Source organism: Oryctolagus cuniculus, chromosome 1 (assembly GCF_051225735.1).
Source record: "Oryctolagus cuniculus isolate XC-2025 breed Fujian yellow rabbit chromosome 1, ASM5122573v1, whole genome shotgun sequence".
NCBI lineage: Eukaryota > Metazoa > Chordata > Mammalia > Lagomorpha > Leporidae > Oryctolagus > Oryctolagus cuniculus.
The window spans coordinates 200,756,689-200,776,236 of NC_142867.1; the positions used below are offsets into that span (position 1 = coordinate 200,756,689).

Sequence of the window (19,548 nt, forward strand, 5' to 3'; positions counted from 1 at the left end):
GTAGGGAGTAGGAACTGAGAATGTTGTCCACCAATGTCGTGGTGGGTTTTGAGGCTGGCGTCACCCCGAAGCTTGGCCTTGGGGCCATATGTTGCCCCATGAGAGTGTGTGATCTTTGTGTGCCATATGGGTTGTAGGAAAAAGGATTGCGGATTCCCGCTCTGATTCGCAGGATATCACACCACACCGCAGAAGTGAGCTCCAGAGTGCTCAGTGGGGTCTAGCTTCTGAATAATGGCAGTGGTGGTTTTTGTGGAGTGGGTGGGGGTGGGGAGGGAGACTCTATATCTGCAGGTGCATGCATTCCTTTTGCTGGAGACAAGCTCGGCATTGCTGTACTACAGAAACACTCAGTGCTGACTCGAAGGTAAGCACACTGTCCAAATGGGCCTGTGTCCCCAATGTCTCCTGGCAGGAAAGACTGGGGAATTGAGAACTTTATCTCTCCAACTCTACTCCGAAACATGAAAGGCAAGGACATCAAGAAAGCCATTAGCTTCCACATGAAGAGGAACCAGAACTTGCTGGAGCCCCGACAGAAGGTAGCGTCTCACGGCCTCTCCCCGTGCACCCAGCCACCTGTCGTGAAGCCTTGGCCTGGCTTTCAGGCAGTGAATAACTCTGACTTCAACTGGGTCTTTTTTCTTTCTATTTAAGCAACTTATTTCTGCTGCTCAGCTCCGTTTAAATTATCTGCAGATCCTTGGGGAACTCAAGACCTACGGCGGGAAAATCTTTAATGCTACTTTAATGGTACGTAGTAGAGAGCTGCGGGATCCTGCTGTTGCAGGAGACCTTAGATCCTCTGAAACAATTCATGTAGCTGTTAGCTAGAAATTCTGCGGGACCCCACCATGTATTAGAACTGTTTGAGAAAATAGAGAGTAAGCCATTGGCAAGTGTTCGTCGGGCCCTGGCGCAGGATCAGCCCTACAAAAGTGCTAGAGGAGGCAGCACTGAGCAAGCTGTGGCTTCCACCCTGGAAGGATGAAGCCGGCTGCCCAGGAGGGCAAAGCAAAGCCATGAGATGGAAGCTGGCCACTGCTGTGGTGCCGCTGCTGGCTTCCGGTGGAGCACAGGAAGAGGGGAAGGGGTTGAGGAAGGGCACAGGCGTTGGCTCTGGCCAGACTTCAGGACTGTGGAAATGCATCCCAGGGAGGGTGCTGGAAGTGTGGCGGTGAAGGGGGAAGATCGGGAATCTGGAAGGAGGTGTAGGGAGGTTAGACGGCCGCCCAGCTGGGCTCGGTCCCTCACACGGGGACACCTGAGTGGTGGGCTGGGAGGGGAAGGGCAGCAAAGGAGCCATCGTGCTGTTCCTGTCCTTGCTTCTGCTTCCCTCCGGAGCCCAGGCCTAGAGCAGGTGCTTCGCAGCAGGGTGGGGCTGGGGGTGTGGTTTCCGGGCCCCAGACCCCCCACTCAGTCAGCCCGGAGCTGTCCAGCCCAGAGCAGATCCCCTTGCACATGCGCAGTGAGCTGTGGGCAGGAGGCGTGCTGGAAGCGTTTAAAGCAGGGGCAGCGTTTCCACAGGCAGGGGTGGCAGGGCAGGGATTCCAAGAGGAGCACACGCATGCTGTAGGCACACAGGTGTGAAAGCCCGGACTGTGTCACCGGAACACGGAACAGTCCTGTGGTTTGGCGCGCTACTGGAAAGGGGCTTATGGGAGAGAAATTTCTACCTAATTTCGCTGTACACGGGGCCTGGGGTAGGCAGTCATCTTAGAGATTGGCAGTGAAGACCAAAATGGAAATCAAAGAATTACTGGAGAGGAACCTTTTTTTTTTATTAACTTTTTTTATGTAATGATTTTTCATTATATGGAGTACAGTGTAATACCTCAATATATATGTATAATGTATAATGGTCAAGTCATTATATAATATGTGTGTACAGTGATAATGTACAATATGTGTATATAATGATAAGTCAGGGTAATTAGCATTTCCCTCCTAAACATTTATTTTGTTTGAGGAGCCTTTGGACTTGCATCTTCTAGTTCTTTACAAAATACACACTGAATTATTGGAGGAAGTAGGCTTTCTTAACATGAGCAGTGTATTTACACCAGCTCATGGTTGGAGACTAACCCCGCTTCCACCCTCCCGCAGTTACAGGACAGAGAATCCTACATTGCCATCTTAGTAGGAGCCAAGTACGGCATTAGCCAGATTATCAACAGCAAGCTCAACATCATGTCCACGTTGGCCGAGTTTGCCAACATCAGCCGCGTTGAGCTCATGGAAGAGTCTGAGAAAGTGAGCATGGTCAAAGTGTACCTCCAAGACGTCAAGGTAACGAACACAAGCGGAGCGCTCAGCACGCAGCTTCTGGAATGTGGGAGATCATCCTGGGGTGGTTTCTGTGCATTTTGAATCATGATGGAGTCTAATGCTCAACATCTGCTTACGAGGGTGAATTGTCCACCCTGTCCCATCAAGGGGAAAGTGGTGCCCAGGGTGAATTATCCTGGGAGAGACCTGAGCTGGACCATGCGCTTTCCTGGTCCTGCTGGGCTCAGAGAGATGGCTGGGCACACCAGAGGATTGTATCACACGCATAGCACCAGGACACCTGCCCAAGTTTGAGTGGTGGAAACTGAAATGAACGAGTAAAAAGTACAGGGCCTCTGGGGCTGCCTAGCATTCATCCTGCTGTCTTTTGATTTAATCCAGCCTGCTCAAGAATGGCACTTTGTTCTTATCACCCTCTCCCTGCCCCCCCCCAATTCCTGCTCCTTTTCCTTTTCTAAGTCAGGTCCCAAAGGGGCCCCACTGTATGACTGAGCAAGGTGGGGTGGGGGGGTTGGAGTGAGGGGTCAGGGCAGAAGGTAGAGAGGCAGAAGACCTCGCACAGATGCGAGGAGAGGAACCCGCTGTGCATGTGCAAATGTGTGTGCATACACACACGCATTATGATTGGTGTGTATCTTGTGTGTGTCTTCAAGGATCCTCAGGTGATCTGCATGTGGACATAGACGTGTGCATTGTGATGGTGTATGTGTGTGCACGGGCGCGTTCACTCAGCTGTGTGTGCAGGTGTGTGCACGTGTGCATTGTGATTGTGAATGTGTGTGCACGTGCGCGTTCACTCAGCTGTGGGTGCAGGTGTGTGCACACGTGTGTTGTGATTGTGAACGTGTGTGCACATGCACGTTCACTCAGCTGTGTGTACAGGTGTGTGCACGTGTGCATTGTGATTGTGAACATGTGTGCACGTGTGCATTCACTCAGCTGTGGGTGCAGGTGTGTGTACACGTGCATTGTGATTGTGAACGTGTGTGCACATGCGCGTTCACTCAGCTGTGGGTGCAGGTGTGTGCACACGTGCGTTGTGATTGTGAACATGTGTGCACATGTGCGTTCACTCAGCTGTGGGTGCAGGTGTGTGCACACATGCATTGTGATTGTGAACATGTGTGCACATGCGCGTTCACTCTGCTGTGTGTGCAGGTGTGTGCACACATGCATTGTGATTGTGAACATGTGTGCACATGTGCGTTCACTCAGCTGTGGGTGCAGGTGTGCACACACGTGCATTGTGATTGTGTGCACGTGTGCGTTCACTCAGCTGTGGGTGCAGGTGTGTGCACACGTGCGTTGTGATTGTGAACGTGTGTGCACATGTGCGTTCACTCTGCTGTGTGTGCAGGTGTGTGCACACATGCATTGTGATTGTGAACGTGTGTGCACATGTGCGTTCACTCAGCTGTGGGTGCAGGTGTGCACACACGTGCATTGTGATTGTGTGCACGTGTGCGTTCACTCAGCTGTGTGTGCAGGTGTGCACACACGTGCATTGTGATTGTGTGCACGTGTGCATTCACTCAGCTGTGGGTGCAGGTGTGTGTACACATGTGTTGTGATTGTGAACGTGTGTGCACATGCGCGTTCACTCTGCTGTGTGTGCAGGTGTGTGCACACATGCATTGTGATTGTCAACGTGTGTGCACATGTGCGTTCACTCAGCTGTGGGTGCAGGTGTGCACACACGTGCATTGTGATTGTGTGCACGTGTGCGTTCACTCAGCTGTGTGTGCAGGTGTGCACACACGTGCATTGTGATTGTGTGCACGTGTGCGTTCACTCAGCTGTGTGTGCAGGTGTGCACACACGTGCATTGTGATTGTGTGCATGTGTGCGTTCACTCAGCTGTGGGTGCAGGTGTGTGCACACGTGCGTTGTGATTGTGTGCATGTGTGCGTTCACTCAGCTGTGGGTGCAGGTGTGCACACACGTGCATTGTGATTGTGTGCACATGTGCGTTCACTCAGCTGTGGGTGCAGGTGTGCACACACGTGCATTGTGATTGTGTGCACGTGTGCGTTCACTCAGCTGTGTGTGCAGGTGTGCACACACGTGCATTGTGATTGTGTGCATGTGTGCGTTCACTCAGCTGTGGGTGCAGGTGTGTGCACATGTGCATTGTGATTGTGAACGTGTGTGCACATGCATGTTCACTCAGCTGTGGGTGCAGGTGTGTGCACATATGCATTGTGATTGTGAGCATGTGTGCACGTGCGTGTTCACTCAGCTGAGTATGCAGATGTGTGCACACGTGCATTGTGATTGTGAATGTATGTGCATGTGTGTGTTCACTCAGCAGTGTGTGCAGATGTGTGCATTATGATTGTGTGTGTGCGCGTGCGCATTCACTCAGCTGTGGGTGCAGGTGTGTGCACACGTGCGTTGTGGTCGTGAACATGTGTGCACGTGCGTGTTCACTCAGCTGAGTATGCAGGTGTGCACACACGTGCATTGTGATTGTGAACGTGTGCGGACATGCATGTTCACTCAGCTGTGTGTGCAGGTGTGCACACACGTGCATTGTGACTGTGTATGTACATGCATTAGTAGGAGCCAAGTATGGCATTAGCCAGATTATCAACAGCAAGCTCAACATCATGTCCACGTTGGCTGAGTTTGCCAACATCAGCCGTACAATCAGTGTACAATCACTCAGGTGATTGTACACAAGTGCATGTAATCTCTGTGGTCATGTACCTGTGTGTGTGCATACACCCACTTAGAGCCTTGTAGGTGAGAATATGGGGTACCTGGTGACCCGCCTGGACACTTGAAATGTTTCTGCCCCAACATGGCCCTGTTGTGCGGCTTCAGCCCATCTCTGGGCCCTTGGTAAGCAGAATTCTCTTTGCCTTCCCAGGTTCTGACTTTGCTGCTGGAATCCAACAGTGCAAAAGACCTCGCCTGCCTGATCGCTGGGTACTACAGGCTGTTCGTTGACCCAGTCACCTCCATTTTCCTCTGGCCTGGAAACAAACAACAAGGGCACCGAGTGTCTGCTGAAGAAGGTGAGACCTGGAGGGTTGCCCTAGTAAGGATGAGTCCGTTTCACCGACCTTGTAACTAGCAGTAGCCTTCAGGGAGGTGGTGAGCTACTTGACCTGAGACTTCAACTCAAGCGGGTGAGAACCACTGCTCGATGTATTTCCAAGTAAGCAGTGGATCTCTCCTAAATAGAAAATGCAGAAATTCTCCTAAAGCCAAGGAAGCCCATGGAAGGCCATGGAAGGCCAAGGAAGCCCATGGAAGGCCATGGAAGGCCAAGGAAGGCCAAGGAAGGCCATGGAAGGTCTGATTCCCTGTTGTTCCCCAAGACCATCTCTAGGACCCACCATATGCATCTTCGTTTCTCAGTGAGAGAGATGTCACTTATCAGTTCAGAAAGTAGGTGAGCTGGCTTCTCTTGGGTGCACTCTTGCATTCTCTTGAACTATAATAGAAATCCTCAACCTTCTGCATTTAGAAGAAGAGGGTGCTGGAGACAGGAGACACTTGAAATCAGGCCACATGAGGAGTGAAGTGGGGGCCAAGTGAGACAGCTCTGGGGCCAGCGCCCAGCTTCTGTGGGGCTTTTGTCTCATCACCACAATGCTGTGTGTTTCCAGGAGTGCAGGTAAGTGTTTGACAACTGTCTCTGCAGGGGAGAAACACTGCCTACCGCCATGGTATAAGCACCCCCACCATTCCCAGTTCCAAGCTTCCAGTGTGACGTCATTGACTGGAGGTGGGAAGAGCTCAGTAGCTCACCGTGATGCAGTGTTTCCTCTATGGGTGAGATGGGTGTCAATCATCTCAGGAGAACAGATGATGACAAAATTAAGGGAAAATGTGGTCATGCCTTGGCGTCCGTGGGGGACTGGTTCCAGCATACCTGGGAATATCAGAAACCGCAGGCACTTAAGTCCTTATATAAAATAGTGTAGCATTTGCATATTGCCTGCCATACATTTTAAATCATTTCTAGATTACTTATACTACCTAACACAATGTCAATACAATATAGACAATTGCTATACTGTATTGTTTAGGTAAGAATGACAAGAAAAAGAAGTCTCTACACATTCTATACAGATGTAGTTATTCCCTGAATATTTTTTTAAAGATTTTATTTATTTTATTTGAGAGTTAGAGTTACAGACAGAGAGAGGTAGAGACAGAAAGAAAGGTCTTCCTTCCGTTGGTTCACTCCCCAGATGGCTGCAATGGCCGGAGCTGCGCCAGTCTGAAGCCAGGAGTCAGGAGCTTTTTCCTGGTCTCCCACATGGGTCCAGGGGCCCAAGGACTCGGGCCATCTTCTACTGCTTTCCCAGGCCATAGCAGAGAGCTGGACTGGAAATGGAGCAGCCGGGACTAGAACTGACGCGCATATGGGATGCTGGCCTCACAGGAGGAGGATTAACCTACTGTGCCACGGCACCAGCCCCTCCCTGAATACTTTTTAAATTTATTTTATTTATTTTATTTGAGAGGGGGAGAGAGAGAGAGAGAGAGCTCCCATCTGCTGGTTCACTCCCCAAATGCCTGGAATGGCCAGGAGCTGGAAACTCCTGGGTGGGAGGGACCCAACTACTTGAGCCGTCTACTGCCTCCCAGAGAGTGCATTCGCAGGAAACCAGAATAGGGAGCAGAGCTGAGGCTTGAGCTCGAGCACTCCAGTGTGGGATATGGGTGGCCCAAGTCATGTCTTAACCACCTCTAGGCCAAATACTTGCACCTCCTGAATATTTTTTTAAAGATTTATTTATTTGTTTGAAAGGCAAAGGTACCAAGAGGCAGAGGCAGAGGCAGAGAGAGATCTTCCATCTGCTGGTTTACTCCCCAAATGACCACAACAACCAGAGCTGGGCCAGTTCAAAGCCAGGAGCTTCTTCAAGGTCTCCCACATGGGTGCAGGGGCCCAAGAACTCGGGCCATCTTCTGCTGCTTTCCCAGGCACACTATCAGGGACTGGATCAGAAGTGGAGCAGCCAGGACTCGAATCGGTGCCCATGAGGGATGCCAGTGCCGCAGGCTGGGGCTTTACCTGCTATACGAGAGTGCCACTCCCTCCTGAATATTTTGCTCTGTGGTTGGTTGAATCCATGGGTGCAGCGGCCACCGTAAGGACCGAGTGTAATTAGGAAGGGAAGGGACTGCAGAATTTACTCCTTCTGTCTTTACAGTGTACTTGCGGATGAGGGATGATGCCTGCACTTCTGGCCGGGGAGACACGGAGCAGGGGCAGGGCTGTGACAAGGTGGCAGCAGGAAGGTCAGAGAAAGTGTTCTGGAGGGAAAGTGTTTGAAAAAGATCTGGAAGAACATAACGAGTTCACCAGGCAAGGAGAGGAGGAGAGATTACTTTTTTTTTTTTTTAAAGATTTATAGGGGCCTGCGCTGTGACCCATAAATAAATCTAAAAAGAATTAGGTATGTATTTGAGAGGAAGAGTTACAGGCAGAGAGAGAGAAGTTTTCCATCCACTGGTTCACTCCCTGGTAGCAGAAATAACCAGAGCTAGGCCAATCCAAAGCCAGGAGCCAGGAGCTTCCTCTGGGTCTCCTACGCAGGTGCTTTCCCAGGCCATAGCAGAAGCTGGGTTGGAAGAGGAGAAGCCGGGACACAAACCTGCACCCATATAATGCTGGTGCCGCAGGCGGAGGCTTAGCTTACTACACCACAGTGCCAACCCCAAGGAGGAGAAAGAGGGACCTGAGGCCCCGTGGAAGGGCAGAGGTGACATTCTGGGAGGACCGTCGGTACGGCTGGAGCCTGGCAGCAACTCTGCCGTGCAGGAGGGGCTGGCCACACCGACAGGGGCGAGTGGGATGGGGTGCAGAGGCCGTCCTGTGAGGACATCCAGCTCATCCTCGTGGGGGCATCCTTACCTCTGGCGGGAGAGCTCAGGAAGCCACCAGAGGTATTGGACATAGGGGTGTTCTAGAACGGTCCCTGGAGGCTTCTGGGAAAAGAGCTTGAGGACGCGGCTCAGTGTCCCCCACCCTCCTGTCACGAATCCTTCCTGGGCACCCGCAGCTAAGGTGACTTTTTGCCATCCTATAAAGGCCCACAGCCTGTGGGTCCCTGAGGCCAGGCTGCAGAATGGTGCCAGGCTAGCAGCCTCTCACAATCACCATCAGGTTGCTAAAAATACAGATTCTTTTTTTAAATGATTTATTTATTTATTTATTTATTTGAAAGAGTTACACAGAGAGAGGAGAGCAGAGAGAGAGTTGTTTGTTTTTTGTTTGTTTGTTTGTTTTGTTTGTTTTTGACAGGCAGAGTTAGTCAGTGAGAGAGAGAGAGAGAGGAGAGAGGTCTTCTATCTGCTGGTTCACTCCCCAGTTGGCTGCAACTGCTGGAGCTGTGCCAATCTGAAGCCAGGAGCTAGGAGCTTCTTCTAGGTCTCCCACGCGGGTGCAGGGGCACAAGGACTTGGGCCATCTTCCACTGCTTTCCCAGGCTGTAGCAGAGAGCTGGATTGGAAGTGGAGCAGCTGGGACTCGAACCGGTGCCCATATAGGATGCTGGCACTGCAGGCAGTGGCTTAACCAGCTACACCACAGTGCTGGCCCCAAAAATGCATATTCTTAGGCCTCACACCCTTGAGATTTCACTCAAGTCCCCAGGAATAGGACCAGGAATCTTTTAAAAATTTTAAAAAATCTTTTAAAAATTTAAAAAAATTTATTTTCATTTTATGTGAAATGTGAGAGACAGAGACAGGTAGAGAGAGAGAGAGAGAGAGATCTCCTAGCTGCTGGTTCATTCCTCACATGCCTCCAACAGCCATAGCTGGGCCAGGCCAAAGCCAGAGCCTGGACCACTGCTGGGTTTCCCATGTGGGTGGCAGGCACCAAGCCCTGGAGCCATCACCTGGGTGTGCATTAGCAGGAAGCTGGACCAGAAGTGGGGAGTCAGGACTTAAACCACTCTGATGTGGGACGCGAGCATCCCAGGCAGCACCCTGACTGCCTGTCCCCGCCAAGACCCTGACACCCAGACAGGACAGGGCTGAGATCCGAGAAGGGGGTTGGCAACCTGAGCCATGCTGCCTGTGGCAAAGTCAGATCCAGTTCAATACCCTCCACGGTTCCATGAGGAGAGAGAGCTCAGGAGGTGGGGATGGAGCTCACCCTGTCTCTGGGCGGCTGGGACAGATGTGGCTCAGGTGGCCTGAGGACGTGTGGAGCAAGTGGACATGGAGTCGCTGGGCTCCTGAGTAGGTCAGTCTTGAGGGCCCTTGTGCCAGTCACCCTCCCGGGCCCACCTCCTCACCTGGCAGGAGAGGGGTGAGAGGCCACGCAGGCACCCATCAGCCCTGGAAGGATGGTCCGTAACCTCGAGTGTCCCCTGTGTTACAGGCTACGAGTCCAGGGCCTGCAGTGACTCGGAGGAGTCCTCGGAAGCAGACTGCGTACCGGAGCCCCTCTCCGAGAGCTGCCTGGGCCAGCTGGGCTCCTGCAGACCTCTCACCAAAGCCGAGCGGCGGCCTGGGAACAGCGGCGTGCCCGAGGCGGCCAGGAGAGGCCCGAGCACCTGCGGGGCCAGCAGCATGACCGACAGCGCTGAGTCCGAGGCCTCCGACTCCGCCAACACGGAGAGCCGGGGCTGCAGGACCAGCGGCTCGAGCGAGTCCATGGACGCGCTGGAGGAGGACGACCTGGACGCCTGCTCCGCCAGCGGCGCCTCCTTCTTCCACTTTGGCTCGCCAGCCTTCCCCGAGAGCCTGGGCTCCGCCTGCCGGGAAGAGAGGGGCAGGCTGGGAGCCGGCGGCTTCTTCTGTCTGCTGGACTTGGCCCAGGGAGCCGGCCCTCCGTGCCAGAAGACGGAGTTGTCCCAGAGTCCCGCTCCTGAGGCCTTCGGCTGTGGGGCAGAACTCAGCACAGCCAGGCTGGACCCCAGGCTCTATGAGGGCAGCCGGTTCGACTACTACAGCCTGTGCTCCAGCGTCTCCCCGGTCAGCCACCTCAGCGACAGCTCGGACAGCACCACGTCCCGGGGACAGCAGGCCTGGCCGGAGCCCCAGCCCAGCTCCACGCCCCCGCCGCCCCTGGCCCCTGAGGACGGCAGCTCAGATGAGGAATACTATGACGCAGCCGACAAGCTCACACCCCCGGACAGCCTGGCAGGTGAGGCCTGAGACCAGCAGCCAGCTCCTGAGGACCGCCCCCGCCCCCGGCCCAGGAAGAGCCCTGAGTGAGACAGGGTCCTTGTCCACTCTTGAGGAGGTAGAGCTGGATGCCGTGGGCCAGTGGACAAGCATCATGGCTTCCAGCCAGGGCTGCAGGGCGGTTCAGAGACCCGTGGGCGGGCAGAGGCAGGAGGGCTTGGGGAAGGCCTCCCAGACGGAGTTGGTGACTGAGCCTTATGGGATAAGTAAGACAGACAGGAGGGTGTGACAGGCGAGCCAGCGGAGGGAGTGGCTGTGTCCCTGTTGACCTTGAAGCAAGAAGAACCTGGCTGACAGGTTGCAGGCAGCCTTGCAAGGCCTTCTGGGGCCCAAGGGACTGTGACTTTAGGAGGCAGAAGGTCTGTTGGCCACATGTCTGTCAGGTTCCTTGTGTGTTCCTGCACAAAGCGTGCGGAGGGTCTGTCCGCACAGGATGACTGCACGCACACACGCACACACACAGTCCCACGCTGGCTGAAGATTGAAGGGGCGGTGCTGGAGAGCAGCCCCTGGACCCTGAGGGTGCCCCGTAGGACGGCCACAGGCCTTTCCCGCTGCTCTCTGCTTTTCTGCTCCTGCCCTCCTTCCAGTGGTTTCCCAATGGGAAACACTGGTTTCTCGCTCGTGGGAGAAAGGCCAGTTCCTCAGTGGACGCTGTGTGGCAGGCCTCTCTGCACTCCGGGCACGCAGACCAGACCTCCTTGCCATGTTGCCAAAGCGCCAGTCTCTTTGCCGCCTCCGGCCTTTACACATGCTGCTCCTTCTGCCCCGGACACGCCTCGCCTTGTCCTCGGCTGCTGAGGCCCAGCCATCTGCCCATCTCAGCCGTCTGTCCAAGGACGTGCCCTGCCTTGGGGAGCAGCTCCCCACTTTCCCAGGCCAGACCAAGACCTTGTGGCCATCCCTGCCACACCTGCCTCCGGCACCATACAGTCACTACCTGGGATTCTCTGAGTGTATTTGTGTGGCGGGTGCGAATGTCTCTCCTTCCTGAGAACTCCTCCCGCTGCGGGCACTCTCATCATCGTGTGCCCAGAACACGGTGCCCGGCAGTTGTTGCTACGGGAATGAATTTAGTCATTGGCCAGAAACCATGGCCGGACTTCACTGCTCCCCCCAAAGAACCCCACCAACAGCCCTCCCTGCCCGCGGGCCAGCCATTGTGCAGGGGGACACAGCAGAGACCTCAGGCAGGGCTTTTTATTTATTTATAAATAAGATTTATTTATTTATGTGTTTATTTATTTATTTGAAAGAGTTACACAGAGAGAAGGAGAGGCAGAGAGAGAGAGAGAGAGGTCGGTCTTCCATCTGCTGGTTCACTCCCCAAATGGCCAAAATGGCAGGAGCTGCACCGATCTGAAGCCAGGAGCCAGGAGCTTCTTCCAGGTCTCTGATGTGGATGCAGGGGCCCAAGCAGTTGGGCCATCTTCTACTGCTTTTCCAGGCCATAGCAGGGAACTGGATCTGAAGTGGAGCAGCCAGAACTCGAACTGGCACCCATATGGGATGCCGGCATTGCAGGCTGTGGCTTTACCTGCTATGCCACAGCACTGACCCCAGGGGCTTTTTATTTTTAAAACACTTTTTTTTTTTTTTTTGAAAGGCAGAGTTAGAGCAAGAGAGAGAAAGATCTTCTATCTGCTGGTTCACTCCCCACATGGCTGCAAAGGCTAGTACTGGGCTGATCCGAAGCCAGGAGACAGGAGCTTCTTTTTGGCCTCCCATGTACATTCAAGGGTCTAAGCACTTGGTCTATCCTCTGCTGCTTTCACAGGCACATTAACAGGGAGCTGGATTGGAAGTGGAGCAGCTGGGACTTGAACTGGCGTCCATATGGGATGCTGGCACTGCAGGAGGCGGCTTTACCCAATATACCACAGCGCTGGCCCCAGGCAGGGCCTTTTTATGGGGGTCTCACCAGGACATAAGGTCCTTACTAGATACCGTGTTTTTTTCACAGGGAGCCAAGCTGAGTGCCTGGGTCATGAACTTGACGGCTTGGCTGGGGTAGGCAGGTGCTTCATTAATAGTTCCTGTTGGAGGTAACTTCCCTGAAAGGAAGTTGGGGTACTGTGACAAAAGACTATGAAGCATCTCTTGAGCAACCAAAAACAAAAACAATGTCTCTCGCAATTATTGTCCCCATCCTTCCAGTGAGGGAATGGAGGGGATCAAGGTTTTACGTGGCAGGGGCCAGTGTTGTGGTGCAGGGGGTTAAGCCGGCCTCCCGTATGGGAGCACCAGTTCGAGTTCCAGCTGCTCCACTTCCAATCTAGCTCCTTGCTGATGTGCCTGGGGAGGCAAAAGATGGCCCAAGTACGTGGCCCCCTGCCACACACATGGGAGACCCGGATGGCGTTCCAGGCTTCTGGTTTCTGCCTGGCCCAGGAGGTGTAATTGTGGCCATTTGATGAGTGAATCAGTGAATGGAAGATGTTTCTCTCTCTCTCTCTCTCTCTCTCTCTCTCTCTCTCTGCCTTTTAAATAAATGTTTAAATAAATAAATAACTTTAAAAGTATGTATTTTAAAAAGATATTTCTCTTGCCTGGGTAACAAGGCCCAGACGGGGTTTGAACCCAGACAAGTCCTGAGCCCCAAGCTCTGTCCCTGCCTGTCTGTCTGTTTATTTATGTTCTTTCTCCCTTGACTCCCAGGGCCCAGAGCCGCCATTGCTGCCGCAGAACCCAGTGGCCCGAGAGCGCAGGGTGAGGCCGGCACCTGCAGCTCGGCAGACAGCGCACGTCCGGGGCCCTGCCCGGGGCCCGGCGGCAGCGAGGCGAGCAGAAGAGGTGGGCTGAAGAAGTACCCCAAAAGCCTGAGGAAAAGGCGGTCCCTCCTGCAGACCGAGTACACCTCGCAGGTCTCCTTCCCCCTCGCGCCGGCGGCCTCCTTGGAGAGCCTGGACGATGTGTGCTACTACGACAGGGAGCCTTACCTCGCCCTGGGGGCCCCCTCGCCCACCGTGTCCTCCCTGCAGCACGTGCAGGGGGAGCCTGGCCTCCTGGAGACCAAGGCCCTGGGGCTGCTGGCGCCGCTCAGGGAGACCAAGACCAAGAACCCCGCGTCCAGGATCATGGAGATGGAGCCCGAGACCATGGAGACCAAGTCCGTCATCGACTCCCGCGTGTCTTCCATTTCTGCCATTCGCCTCCGGATTGACCCTGCTCAGAAAGAGAATTCTGGGGCTGCCCCTGTAACTGCCTCCGCGGGCGCCCCCTGCTGTTCTAACCTGGGGCTTCCTGGCCCAGACACTGCACAGACCAGACCATGCCAAACCTTCCCTCCACTTCAGGACCCACAGAACAGTGTCCCCAAAGAGCTCAGCGAGGAGCCCGGGGACAGCAGCCCCCCTAACCCAGACAGAGTGCCCCCCGCCAGCAGCCCAGGACCGCCAGACGGCTCTCAAGGAGACACACGCGAGCTGGCAGGGCTGCGGCTGGAAATGGGCCTGGGCTCTTCCTGTTCGAATCACGGGCGAGGAGCGGGCCCCCAGCACCCAGGGCCGTCGCGGCCTGCCAGGGATGGGCCTGGAAGCGATGGAGGGGGAATCAGCTCGGCAGGGGACACAAGCCCGATCCCTGCAGAGGAGGGGCAGCAAGGACAGCCATCTTCGGGAAGTGACAGAGGGGTTCCGAACAAAGATGGCGCCAGCGGATCTCGGGAGGAAGCTGGGAGGGATTTGGGTGGCGCTGAGGCTTCCGTGTCACACACCGAGCTGCAGGCTCCGGCTGGTGGGGTGTTGACCTTCCTCTCCTTGGAGCCTCCTGAGATGGGTGCAGAGCAGACCCTACCAGCTCCCCCGGGAGACCCCCTGGAACAAAGCAGAAAAACCCCAGGCCAGGCCTGCCAGACCCAGGAACAAGAACTATTGGTGGAGTTAGATTTGGAGCCTGATTTCTTACTTGGGGAGCAGACCGTTCCCTCAGCCTTCCCTCCAATGGGGGTCAAGGCAGAGCCACTTAACCATGCGCGGGGGGAAGACACAGCCCCTAGGGACACGGCTCAGCAGGTCTGTTGTAATCCTGGCCCTTCCCCACCAAAGCCACTGCCAGGTCCTCTAGGGGAGCCCCGCCCTCCAGGGGAGCCCCGCCCAGAAGTGTCAAACCCTTGCCCCCTGCCAGAAAGCGCAGAGGACCGTTCCAGCGTCTGCCTTGCCGCCGAGAACTCCTTCCTGTGCTTTGCCCCAGAGAGCCATCCCGAAGTCCCCACCAGTCTCAGAATGGCCACGGCTTTGGGGTTTGCAGGCTTGAACGAGACCGTGGGCCCCAGGATCGGGATGGAGCAATGCAGCTGTCAGTTCTCCTACGCCACGTGCTTCCGTGGCCTGCAGCCCGAGACGGAGGAAGAAGACAGGGACCCGGCAGCACACCCCACAGCCCCCCTCACCTCACCACCTTCTGCAGGAAGCCGCCTGGCTCTGCCCTGGAGGCCTGGCCGGGCCCACAGCTGCAGCACCGCGCCCCTGCCCCGGAAAAGCCACATCTGGCCGGAGTACTGCTCCAGGGCGCTGAGGCAGCTGAGAGCCACTCCTGCCAGCACCCCGGAGGGCTTCATCCGGCTCCTGGAGAGCCTGCTGGAGCTGCAAGACATTTTAGAAGCTTCCTGGGGGGTTGGCCACAAGCACCCCCCAGAGAAGTGCACCTGGCACTTTTCCGAAAGCCGGAGCCGCCTCTGCATGGGCTCCCAGAAGCTGCTGTCGAGCTGTCAGCACGTGATCAGAATGGACCAGTCCCCCGAAGAGATGCAGGGGGCCGTGCGCGACACCTTCCAGCACCTGGTGCAGCTGGCCGGCCTGTGCTTCCAGCTCACGGACTGCAGCCGCTGCTCCGGCCGGCACAGGGAAGCGGCCGGGAACCTGAGGGACGTGGTGTACACCTATCACCAGTTTGTGGAGGCTGCCAGACTCACCTGCGAGAGGGGCTACCACGACCTGAGCGTGAAGCTCTTGGCCCGCCACTGCACGGCCCTCACGGCCGCCGTGTTCTGTTTGACCCAGAAGTTCCGGGCGTCCACCGCCCTGTGAGCCCATCCACTGCGCAGAGGCCCCCTGCCCTGCCCTACCCTGGACACAGCCCTTCCAGCCCCCTGCCACCCCCCTCAAATGTTTACTATATAGAGTATTCAAATAAACTTGACCTGAATCTCAGAGTGGTGATGAGTCTGAGTCAAAAGCAGTCCTTGGTATTCATTCAACAAACCTGCCCTCAGTAACTGCCTCTGGGTCAGGTCTTGTGCTGGGATTTGGGGTTTACAGGTCAAGGTGAGTCTGTGCCCCTGTCGGTGTGCCACAGGCCTCCTGTAGTATAGATGAACAGATTGCCACTAGGCAAGTGTGCACCATCTAAGGAGTGGACACAGTGGATATGGAAGCAAGGAGCCAGGGATGAGGGAAGAAAGAGAAGGTCGCCAAGAAGCAGCCTTGACTTCTCACGTCACACCGATGTGACGATAACCTTTGCAGTGCGCACAGGTGAGAGTTGATAGATTCCACCTTCCCAAGTTCAGGAGGCCTGATAGTCTTGGGAGCCTCGCTGCAGCAAGCGTAGGTGGCCACCAGGTGGCAGCAGGTGCCTCTATCCCACAGGCAGGTGTGTTCCACACTTTATTCCCAGATTGCACCCCTGAATCTTGCACCCTGTTTCTGGTTTTTTTTTTAAACAGGCAGAGTGGACAGTGAGAGAGAGAGAGAGACAGAAAGAAAGGTCTTCCTTTGCCGTTGGTTCACCCTCCAATGGCCGCCGCGACCGGCGCGCTGCAGCCGGCGCACCGCGCTGATCCGATGGCAGGAGCCAGGTACTTATCCTGGTCCCCCATGGGGTGCAGGGCCCAAGCACTTGGGCCATCCTCCACTGCACTCCCTGGCCTCAGCAGAGAGCTGGCCTGGAAGAGGGGCAACCGGGACCGAATCCGGCGCCCCGACCGGGACTAGAACCCGGTGTGCCGGCGCCGCAAGGCGGAGGATTAGCCTATTGAGCCGCGGCACCGGCCCCCTGTTTCTGTTTTAAATACACTAAAATATTAAATCCCAGAATTAGAGTTGCCTTTTTAAGGATAATATTAGAGCAAAAGAAATCTATTCCCTTCCTTTCTCACTAATCCCGCTGGAGCCCGTTAATCCCAGTTAATCCTGGTGGACCTTGGACAAGCTACTTACCCTCTCGGTGCCTTCTTTCTCCTGCATAAACTAGGACACTAACTCATGCCCACGTCACAGGCTGTGCATGTAGTAAAGACACAATCCAGGAAACGCTTGGTGAGTGTTGGTCCCGACCCTCAGCTTTCATGGAATGCCTGTCCTGGTCTGAAATTTGCCCTGCATTTTGTTGTCAGGTGCCAGGGAAACATTTCAAGACCACCTTGGGGGCCTTCCCCGCTTGCTTCTCTGGGCCAGAGGTGGTGTAGTGGCTCCCCCTGGGCTCCTAGAGTTCACTAAAGGGGTCCCCTTGTCCCTCTCATGTCCCCAGCCAGCTGGGAGCTCAGGGCCACCCCTATGGCTCCACTCCCCAGGGCTCCCCAGTTCCTTCCCTTCATCCAGAAAAAGCAGGAACAGGAATGCGCTCCAATCCCAAGGCAGGCAGGAACTGGAGGAGAGAGGAACAGTTAGCTCTCCCGTCCCCGCTCCCTGTTGCTGCTTTCCTAGTAACCAGTTAGCCAGGATTGTGCAGGAAAAGATCTCTCTCCTTCGATGCCTGTTTCTCTTCACAGAGAACTTTGAATAGATCTGTGTAAGTTAGCTCATGACAGTGAACCATAGGAACAAGGGGGCACCAAGATAATAAAAACCGTAGGATGTTAAACAGGACTTGAAGCTTTTAAAAACCATTTGTTTGTTGGAGAGGCAGAGAGATTTGCCATCCATTGGTTCACTCCCCCAGATGCCCTCATAGGCTGGAACTGAGCTGGCAGAAGCCAATAGCCAGCGACTCCTCCAGACTTCCCATGTAGGTGGCAGGAACACAATTACTTGCGCCATCGCCGCTACCTCCCAGGGTCTGCATCGTAGCAGGAAGCTGGAGTCAGGAGCCAGAGGTAGGAATCAAACCCAGGTACTCAACTGTGAGAAGCGCGCAGCCCAATAGGAGCCTTAACCACCGCACCACACACCCACCTGGGATTTGAAACTTCTGCCCGCGGCCAGCTAAGGAACACGATCAGGGACGTTCAGGACTGGAGGCTTCAACCTTGGCTGCGGCCTGTGCTGTCAGAGGTGCACCTGTGGGGCTTTGTTTCCCCATCGGACAAAAGGACACAAGGCCTGCGGGGTGCTGGGCGCCTTGTTTCCATAGCTCGCGTGCATTTTCTTATGCACACTACCAGTGCGGCGTATGGAGACGGTGAGGTGTAGGGGGCGCTGTGCCGTTGACCCTTGCCTTGAGACGCACAGCCTGGCGTGCGAGGTGGCAGGGACGGCTGCCTGGCCGCGTGTGAGAGCCGGTGGTTATTGACTGAGGAACGGCTGCGTTTTACAGCCCGCCTTCCTTTTCTCACTCACTCATCGCACCACAGGACTCCTTTCTCTCAGCGTCCATTGGTGGTGCTCCCGTGCCAGCTGGTGCCTGACGCAGGACGGTGCATAAAAATAATGGGGTGAGGATCCTAGTTTCAAGAGCTCCTGGTGATTGGAGGACACAGAGAGATTTGCAACATAAGGCACGCTGTGCTCAGAGTGCCAAAGGGAACAGATAAGGGGCCATGGGAGCTCAAAGGAGGCAGAAATAATTTGGGGGCTGGTGTTGCATCCACTCATGCACTGAAACAGAATGTTACGGAGGCTAGCGACAGTCACACGCTAACATTTTATTTGAAAGGCACAGCAACCAATCAGGACCGACAGCCCTCACCAGAGTGCGGCCCCCAGCAGCGAGTTACACAGATTCATATAGCATTCTGTCCACTAGGGCTCAGTTTTGAAACTTCTTGTCATGCAGTTACTAGGCCCAGGATGTAGTTGTAAGATAAACGTGGCGAGGCACATGTCTCTAATCTTAGAACTCCATTCCTAGAATTGGCTCCATACATCAGTCCCTGGACTTTGTGCCACACAGTTTCACAAGATAGCCATTAGCAAGCACGCAGGCAAGACTGATCTTTACAGAAGCGGGAAATCACGCAGTTAGCTTTTAGCTACACTTACTCCATTTTTATTTCATCTCTACAGCCAGGGGCAGAGGAGTAATCATGGAAGGCATCCTGTGGAGGCAGCATTAATTAGAACTAATATGCTAAGTATGTGTCCAGTGAGGGGTCAGGCCATGGGTTTTGTAGGCAGAATTTGGATGTGCCAAGAACGGAGAAAATCCAATTCCAGCTTCCTGTTGATGCACACCTTGGGAGGCAGTAGTGTTGGCCCAAGTAACTGGGTCCCTGCCACCCACATGGGAGACATGGATTGAGCTCCTAGCTCTCAGCTCTGGTCTGGCCCAGCCCTAGCTGTTGCAGGCATTTGAGAATGAAATACTGGATTGGAGCACTCTCTCTTTCTCCCTCTGTCTTTCTCTCTGGTGAGAGAGAGAGAGAGAGAGAGAGACCTATACTGTGTCAGCAAAGATTTACTCTGCGGTGGCATTGGGAATACAGCCATGAACATGGCACAGTCTCCTCAGAGAACTCCCAATTAGTAGGACTGACACAGGAAAATCCATTCCAGACTGAGAGGTGCTGCTAAAAACGAAGAAGAGGCCAAGACAAGGCTGGAACGAGCCAGTGCGACACAGGGTGGCCGAGGAAGGCCATTCTGAAGAGGGGACGTTTAGGCTGAGGTCCAAAGAATGGGACAGCAGCCATGCAAACACTAACAAAGGTCCTGGGTGTGTCTGAAGCACGGGCGGGAGCCCCGGAGAGAAGTTTCAGAGATCCGGTGGGGATCCAACCAGGCTCTGCTTTCTTGAGAGGGAGATGTTTCAGCTCAGCCACAGAACAGGGAGGCGTGGCTGCGAGTCTGTCAGGCGGAGGACTGGACCAGCTGCTTCGCGTCTCCCAGCCTCAGTTTCCCCGATGACATGTGCGGGGACACGAAGCCAGGGGAGTGCCCAGAGGCTAGACCCCTTATCCGCCAGAGCCAGGACATCTCTGTTGTAAGCCTGCACAGCCAG

At 54.9% G+C, this 19,548-nt stretch overlaps 1 protein-coding gene across 3 annotated transcripts in view; it reads left to right on the plus strand.

Moving 5' to 3' along the window:
• FRMPD1 (FERM and PDZ domain containing 1) overlaps nucleotides 1–15,602 on the plus strand; it is a 184,000-nt gene extending 168,398 nt beyond the window's left edge. For all 3 annotated transcript variants that reach the window (XM_017350594.4, XM_051843909.3, XM_089318543.1), the window contains 6 exons: nucleotides 416–542; nucleotides 658–753; nucleotides 2,107–2,289; nucleotides 5,162–5,309; nucleotides 9,644–10,411; nucleotides 13,111–15,602. In XM_017350594.4, coding sequence (XP_017206083.3) covers nucleotides 416–542; nucleotides 658–753; nucleotides 2,107–2,289; nucleotides 5,162–5,309; nucleotides 9,644–10,411; nucleotides 13,111–15,479 — 3,691 coding nt within the window. In that variant the 3' untranslated portion in view covers nucleotides 15,480–15,602. The remainder of the gene's footprint in view (nucleotides 1–415; nucleotides 543–657; nucleotides 754–2,106; nucleotides 2,290–5,161; nucleotides 5,310–9,643; nucleotides 10,412–13,110) is intronic.
• The last annotated feature ends 3,946 nt before the right edge of the window (nucleotides 15,603–19,548 follow it).